Below are 8,640 nucleotides of genomic sequence, written 5' to 3'. Positions count from 1 at the left end.
CTGCGCAATCCTCCAGGAGCAGCTGGAGCATCGCACAGACACTAGTACGCATGCGTGCACTGCGCGCGTGCCCAAGGACGCCGCCGGCCCCGTTCCAACCGAACCGGTTGGAACGGGGTGAGAAACCCACCCCTGGCTAATAGGTGTAAAGAACAGTTGCGCAGTTACAGGAGATAATTGAACTCAGCTGGTGGTAATTAGGCTCCTCTCAAGACTATAAAAGGAATAACTTTCCACACGCTTGTGGCAGGAATCAATGTATTTACTGGAGCTGGAGAACTCTCGTGGCTAGCTTGGCAAACTGGATTGCTGCCAAGGCTGGTTTGTGCTGGATTGCTGCCAAGGTCTGGTCTGTGCTGGATTGCTGCCAAGGTCTGGTCTGTGCTGGATTGCTGCCAAGGCCTAGTCTGTGTGTTAATAAATCCTTGAAGTATCTTTGTCTCGGCGTGCTTTGGTGTGTGAAGAGGGGGCGTCAGAACAGAGACCCAGGGAGGAAAAGATTTCTAAGTGGGCTTTCCTTTCCCTCAAACCCACTCCAGGTAGTTTGGTGCAAGGCTTCTACTAATGTCCTAAGCTGTTTTGACTTTATTTACAGCACATTTAGAAATCCCAGTCTGGGAGAGGGAATCTCAATTATTTAAAGTCAGCAGGACCGCCATTCCAAAATATACTATTAATGAAAAGCAAGAACACTTGCAATATTTTTCTAATCTCTTCTGGTTCGTAGGTTCATTGTTCCAGCAGGAAATAATCAGATTCATCATAGGTTTTATTGTAAACTGCCCAGAATCACTTAGATGAGACGGGTGGTGTAGAAATGTGATGAATGAATGAATAAATAAATAAAATTTCCATTTCCAGTACATTTGGTCAGCCAGATCACATAGAGGATAAAGAATGCAGAATTTGGAGGCTAGTATTGCTTACTCATCAGTGATGATCAATGAAATGTAATTCAAAGTACATTGTTTTAGAAGATGCAGCAGCAGCAGCAGCTTCTTATGCCTGGAAAAAAGCTTAAACGGCTTTTAGATTTCTCTGATGTCTTAACTACCTTCTAATCCTTCAAAAATCTAAACAGCTGATAACGTGGTGGGTAGCTGCTACAAATACCTGCTCTATCCTCCCCAATTGCTTAGGTCAGCAAAGATAGCAACAAGTTGGTAAAACTTTCCAAAAATGTTCATTACATTTAAGAAACTTGACAGAAGAAAGTTGTTTAGAGAATAACCTCATTTGTTATATTTAAATTAACTTCAGAATGCAACTAAAATATCTTATTGGTATCTCACTTTGTGTGTCTGATTATAAATGAATTCAGAATTAATTACACTTAGAAACTCAGGACTTGAAAGAACTGTGTTGGATTTTGACCCCTATGTTTTATAACTTGAATTCTAAACACATTTACCTGTCTACTTAAATGAACTTTAGAATGGGACACTTTTTATTTGCCTTTATGCGTTTGACGTATCTGCTGTTATTTGTATAGTCAGTGTTTTGGCATTTGGAGATCCAAGGTCATTTGTCTTTTTCATAGGATGCGTTTACTATCTTATAGAAACTTTTTGGGTGACCATACAAAGTTGTAACAGCACTGGAGGTGTCTTACACTGGATCCTTGTAATTGCAGCCACTGCAGCATCCATGCTGTCATGATTGTCCTACAGGTGCTTGGCAATTATGATGTTGCAGTGTCTTGTGATCAGTATTTGTGACCTTCATTGCTGGCTTCCAACAAGCAAAGTCAATGGGGAAGCCAGCAATGAAGGTCACAAATACTGCCAGAAATTGGAAATGGTGATTACATGACCATGGGATGCTGTAATTGTGCAGGATTCGCCTAACAAGTGGAGCTGCTGGAATGGCTTGTCCCTGTTACCCACTGTTAAGCAAGGAGTATCTGGTATTGTTCACTTATTTAACTTGAAAGCCTGATGACATTAAAAGAAACATATGCAATCAGTTTGGTTCTACAGAACTATGATTTTGCACCTGGTTGTTTAGTGTTAATAACAAAGTTTGTCATATAAAGCTGATCATTTTGTTTTCTCCATCCTCCTCTTCATGAGGTTTCAATATTTAAAGTCTTGCAAGTTAAACATTAAAAACACATAATCCATCCAATTTTATTTCTTGCTCTCTGGGTTGTGTGTAGGAGTATAAGCAGTCACTGGAGTGTTTAGTGAACTAGAAAATAGATGAAAACAAGCACTTTCCTCTGCTTAAAAATCTTGTTTTTGTGCTCACTGTTCTGTCTTTCGAGACATTCGTTTCTGTTCCTAAACTATTGAAAAGTAGCTCATATCAAATTCTGCAGCTTTTTTGTCCTTTAATTGAACTATGGAACACTCACGGCCACACAATTAAGAAACTAACATTGAACAATATCATCCATGCTGATAGAAATAATTCATATTGCATATATTCATCTTAAAGTCTTGTGGACACTTGAGGACATATTAAAGGATGGTTTCCTCTAATACTGAGTTAACCTGGGCTGCTAAATATTTAACATTCAGATCAAGATACACAGAAAACACATCTTTATTGACTGCATTTGCTAACACATTGAAGAATGCAAAGGTATTTCTTTTTCCATAAGCAAATGGGCCATGGTCCCAATGTGTATTAAAGCATACACTAAATCGAAACATGATGAAAATTATGGCAGACAGACCTATTCCAAGGCAACACAAACAGCATGCATAATACAGCTTTCACACAGAACAACCTTGATACATTATATTGCTTTAAGGATTAACTAACATGGAAAATGTACAAAAAGGAGAAATAGGTTTTGCATTAATGAAAAATACATTTTTTTCTCTACAAAGGAATTTCTAATACAAGAAAATAAATATTGCAACATAAGCCAAAAATAATTTAAAATTGCTCTTTTCAATATATTTTCAATATTTCTCTTTTATATTAACAAATGGCACATCACTTTCTTTGAAACAAAGAAAACAGGTGGCTTTTGCCTCCTGTGACATTCATATTGTTTCCTGTAACTGATACAGAGTGGGCCTGTATTATGTCAGTGTGGAATGGACCAAAGTGTGCAAGAGATTCCTTAAAGAACAACCAAATTGCCACACCCATTTAGTAACAGGAAAGTGAGCCTTGTGACAGGTTGCAACAGGCAGGAATGAATTTTACCCTTTCCCCCCACACTTTTTGGGGAGAAATGGCTAAACCTCCACTGTGCTTTGAGGAAAAGCACTGCCAAACCTTTGTTTTTTAATAATGCTGACAAAATAACTATCAACAAAAGATTGAAAATAGACCACAAAATTCCTGTTTCCAAAAACTGAAGGTGAAATTTGAGTGTATTTGAGCATTTCCTAAAACTGGACTCTAAGACATTCCATTTAAATCTAAGGTTTCAAAAACAACGTTTGATCCTTATTAATGAACACAAAAATGAGCTTTACTATAGCCATGTTAATACATAATCATGATGCTAACAGGATTCACCCTTTACAGTGCAAATGTCAATGCCTGAAGTTCACACATTATTGGATTAAAGACCTTTATGTAATAAAATAGACCATTTATGCTCCCCCCGTTCATTTCAAAATACATTTATAATGCATCAAAAATATTTTTCACATACAATTCCTTTTTCCTTTATGCAAATCTCTCTAGCTTCTACAAGAAAAGAGGCAGGTGCTAAGTAGCAAAGGAAGATTGGCATTCTCCTTAAAAGGGTTTTGACGAATATGCACATAGCTGTCAACTGAGCAGGAGCTAACAGATACACTACTGGAAACAACACAAAAGAACAGATTTTAAGTAATTCAGAGCTGGATCTTAACCGTGACAAAACACCCGCCTTGTGCGATGAGCAACTCCCTTCGACAGCTAGCTATATATATCAAGCCTCAAATACTAGAGAAGACTTTGATTTAACCATCTGGAGCATTTCACTGTGTTTATTCCACCACACGGCAACACTATTATTGGGGGCACAAACAAAATGAAAACATAAAATGGGCCCGCTGGCATCCCTTTGAAGGCCTTCAGAGTGGGTAGTTTGCATTTGGAAGCAAACTATGTGCCTTAAAACTTGTACCTGGCTTAAGGCACTCACTCCAACCCTTTGAGCTCCCAGCCTCCCTCTTGACAAATGGGGCCTGGTGCTGCCCACTTTTGGACTGCAACCTTCAGCACGTTCCCCTAAGTGAGGGCAGCCGCTGAACTAACGGAAGTTGTGCCCTCCTCCATATTACATTGCAGCAGCTGGCAGAGGGCTTATTCTTTAATCCTATAGACTGAAATCGAGTCCAAGGCACTTACTGGACTTCACTGTAGCTACCTTGGCAACTTTAAAGAGGCGTGGACTACAACTCCCAGAATAACCTCTTCAAAACTGCCAAAGTTGAGAAACATTTCTATAGGGACACTGTGAACTCTAGTGAGCATTATTTAGTCTGAGCATATTATTTCTTTTTTTAAAAAAAATCCAAATCCATATTCCTCCGCATTTGCAAAAAATACGTACACTTTACGAACCCAGCCTTGTTGAGTTCTATCATTCAGAGAAAGGAAGAACGCACACACTTCCCCATAAGGTTTCAACAATTGAAGTGTGCATGCAGATTTTTACCAATTCATGCTATGTGCCTGAAATGCTTCGTAATGCACAATGTAAGAGGTGGAAAACTGCAAAAGGAATCAGTGAAAACTCTTTTATTTGCTGGCAGAAGCCCCTCTGGAGTCAAACCACTTCTGTGAGGGGAAGGGCAACTAAAGTTATTAGGAAAAAGTGAGTTCCTGTTTCTTTGTGAAATCTTCGGTATCCTTTTTATCACGTAGAGTTTTATTCTCTATGCAACAAAAACCACTGTAGCCTTGTAAACGTTTGCTTTCTACAAAAAACATGATAGCTAAAGCATTATGAGCATATCCTATAGAAAGGCTGTACTCCAACACTCCATTCGACTCTCTGAAGTCCTACATGAATACAGGCTGTCTTGTTCCCTCCAGTTTTAAGGAAGACTGTAAGTCGGCAACATTCAATGATATTTTTGTGATACATTTATCTATCTATCTATATATATATCACTGTTAAGATTGCACTGGAGACTGTGGACCATGGCAAAGTAATAATTATTTTTGCATTTTCTTTTTTTAAAAATGGTTTCATAATAGAATCTTATTCACAGTAAAAACAATGGAGTGTTCCATTCTTCTATACATCATCTAAACAAAGAGAGGTGTTGCTTTAGTTTGGTTGTTCTTTAAAGTTTACCCCTTTTGCTGTCCTGTATTGAGTGAGCAAGCAAGTAATGCAGTAGCTAGCAAATGAAGCTGCATACAGCAAGATTTCTGGATTTTTTTCTCTGTTTTTAAAGCAATAGTTGAACTGAAGCACACGGAAGCAAGATCCATTAAAGGCAGCATATTGATTATTTGTATGACATAACTAGGATATTGTAGCTAAAGTCTAGCAAGCTTGATAAGATAAAACTAAGTCCTATTTACTGTATTTAACATTATCTGAACATACCAAGCCTTGAAGGTGGAACAAAATTTACTTGCCAATCCATATGCTAGGCTACTAACATTGAACTGTTCCATTTTGGTCAATGATTTGAGAAATAGTTTTGCAATCATATATCAGTAAAACACTGTCGTGTATTTGGCAACTGATTTTGGTTGCTTTCCAGAATAGAGATTCTCTAAATTATAGCTCAACTGGAATAGTATTAAGGACTTCAGAAGACTGGTAAAAATAATGTGACTTAAAAAACAAAACAAAATAAAAAAGAATTGCCAGTATATGGCATTAGAGAACCAAAAAAAAAAAAAAATCCACCAAAAACCAACAATATTGCTCTTACTGCAGTGAACAAGTAACATCAGAAATCACAATGGTGGAAGGTGGTTCAAATGATGAAAGCATCATCTTCAGCAAGCGTGCAAAGTGGGTCATGAATACGGATTTAGTCCTTTAGTTACTCAACAGCTTTTGCTCATAGTGAGTTTCTGGTTTCTGGCTGTGCTATTTTACTATATTCTTTGGCATCCATAAAATAATTTCACAGATTCATCAGAATTACAAGATGCTTTTCTCCCCCAGTTTGAAAGTGTCCCAGTGTGCATATGTAAGGATATGTATAAATGTGTGTATACCACATACACACATACACACACCTACACACGTATTCAAAGTTACCTACCATCAGCAAAAATGTTTAGTGAACTTCACTTGTCTTTTTATTTTACTTCCCTGAGCTTACACTGGGGCCATTCCCATCAAGCCTGTAGCAAACTCAAAATCTTGACTCTGTAACCTTTGAAGCCAAAATTGAATCAATAGTGTAACGAAGTGCAAACGTGGAGATCCTTATGACTCATAAGTCACATCAGCTTTTAAACAACGTTTAAGGCTTATTAGAAACATCTGATGTACAGTGTTACTGAAATATTTAGAATGCTGACTTCTGTGAATCACCCTCTTAGGATGTGCTGATGGCTCACTAACAAGTTTCTACTTTGAATGGAAAGGAAATAAAGGGGGAAAGCCATCAATGTAATTAGTGTTTATAAAAACCAATGAGATGGGAAAGGAAATGTTTCAATGATGCTGCCTCTTCAACCAAGTGACTGCTACTGTAGCAGCTCCTAAAGAGATGAGCAGAGATTTATTGAGTTATCATGAAAGCACAGACTGGAGTTCTTTGAAGCGATTTGAATAATTCCCCCTCTGAGTAATTGAAACATCTCTTCTTCTGATCTTTGTTTGGCCCATACTAGGCTACTTTAACCTGAGGAAATTATGGGGGATGGCTCTAACAAGCAAAGGTTTAGATTTTACCAATGAATAGTATAAATAATACCCCAAATTAATCTGGAAAGATACTGACAGGGAACAGAGCAGCTTTACCGTGGATCTGTAATTTCTATCTACTGAGAGCTTTGGATGGGTCTTTGTAGAGCTGCTCAGCTGATAATTTGAGTGAGTGTTAAATCTTGGTTCTTGCTTCCTGGATGGACCCTAATTGAACTAAAGAGGTGAGGGAGAAGAAGGGGGGGGGGAGTTTAGTAGACCATAAATACAATGTTGTATTTCCTCTACCCATTAAGTGCTTTCTTCAAATAAGCCTGTTGTGCTTCTTTAAAAAAAAAAGAATCGCTTATTTTACTTCATACTTGCACACGCAAACATACACACTGGCAAACCCTGCACATGTGTACATTCATGTGCAGGTGCACAGACACACACATACCTATAAACATCTATTTTCACTATTCCACGTCCTGTGGATATAGTTGTATCCATAGTATTCTCCTTCCGAAATCATCTGGCAGATCACGAAATCAATTTACTTAAGTAATGCCCATAAAACTGTCATCCCTGCATGAACAACAGATGCTGGCAATCTCAGATCTCCTCATTAAAATCCTGAGATGTCGTGCTTGCTCCCAGAAAACTGATGACCTTAATAATGTGTATGTTTGCATTCTATGTAACCAAGATATAGATGTGATAAGGGTTAACTACTGTGACTGTATAGAAGTTTAAATTGGTGAAGCCTGGAGCTGTTTCTCAAGCATATAGAGAGAGGAAACAACAGTGCTCTTTTCTGAATTATATATACAAATTAAAAACAAAGTAACAAACCAAAACCCTTTGTTATGATACCAGTTGAAATTGGACATGGCAGTTTTAACTGGATTGAGGCCTCACAAAGCTGTCATGACTGGTCTCAGAGATGCATTAAGATGCCAAAATGCTCATTCTGAAATTATCCTCGTTTCCTGAATCTAACTGGCTGTGGTGCCCTCTGCCACTTCCAGATTCTGTGTCAGAGTCACTCATTTCTGCATCTGAAAAGTAGCCATCAGTCTCATTGTCAAAAGGATGCAAGATAACCTTTGATCTTTCATTTTCTGGAGGTCCGTGAAGCATTTCAGGTGTCTTGTTCTGTGATCGTTGAGTCCCTTTGCCTTCTTTCGGTAATTTGAACCTCACCACTGTTTTCAGACTACCTACTGAATCAGGCACTTGAACCAGAGAGTTAGGATCTGTTGGGGTGTATTTCATGACATCCTCATCATGGTTTAGGTTATTTATGAGGCTGGGGGATGCTTGAGAATCATTTGCTTTTGGAAGAGGAAGTACAGGATGAGAAGAGCCCTTCTTAGATGTCTTTTTCACTTCACATGCCCCTTTGCGCTCTGAGTGTAGTTTGTCCATACTTTTCTCTGCCTTGCCATTTCTTAAATCATGGGATAAAGAGTTTGTGGTGTTATTTGCCAAATAACTGCTGTTAGTCCATTTGTTTGAATCCTCTTCTTGATGTCTTTTAAAGAGGGCATTTAAGCCATTTCTTGCTGTTTTTTTCTTCGTTTGTGTTCGATGTTTACTTTTAGTTTTCTTAGTTGTGTCACTCTGTTTCAATGGGGACTTCAAGGAATGATCCATCATGAAACTTAGTAAGGTCTCTTCATCTTGTAAAAGTTCCTCAGAAAGGCCTGGAGTGGTGTTTTCATGATGTCCGTTGTTCAAGGACCACCCACTCATTGCCATGTTCTCTGTGGTGATCTGTACAGATTGAGCCAACCAGCTGTTGAAGAAGGTCCCAGCAATGGGAAAGGAAGTTGACAAGCCTATTGCAAGAATGGGTA

At 38.4% G+C, this 8,640-nt stretch overlaps 1 protein-coding gene across 6 annotated transcripts in view; it reads right to left on the bottom strand.

Moving 5' to 3' along the window:
• Positions 1-2,529: 2,529 nt before the first annotated feature.
• JADE2 (jade family PHD finger 2) overlaps positions 2,530-8,640 on the bottom strand; it is a 196,641-nt gene continuing 190,530 nt past the window's right edge. For all 6 annotated transcript variants that reach the window (XM_032211899.1, XM_032211903.1, XM_032211902.1 and 3 more), the window contains one exon: positions 2,530-8,622. In XM_032211899.1, the coding sequence (XP_032067790.1) occupies positions 7,730-8,622 (893 nt within the window). In that variant the 3' untranslated portion in view covers positions 2,530-7,729. The remainder of the gene's footprint in view (positions 8,623-8,640) is intronic.

Source organism: Thamnophis elegans, chromosome 2 (genome assembly GCF_009769535.1).
Source record: "Thamnophis elegans isolate rThaEle1 chromosome 2, rThaEle1.pri, whole genome shotgun sequence".
Lineage (NCBI taxonomy): Eukaryota > Metazoa > Chordata > Lepidosauria > Squamata > Colubridae > Thamnophis > Thamnophis elegans.
The sequence above is the reverse complement of the archived record's forward strand: the minus strand, read 5'-3'. Positions and strand labels throughout refer to the sequence as shown.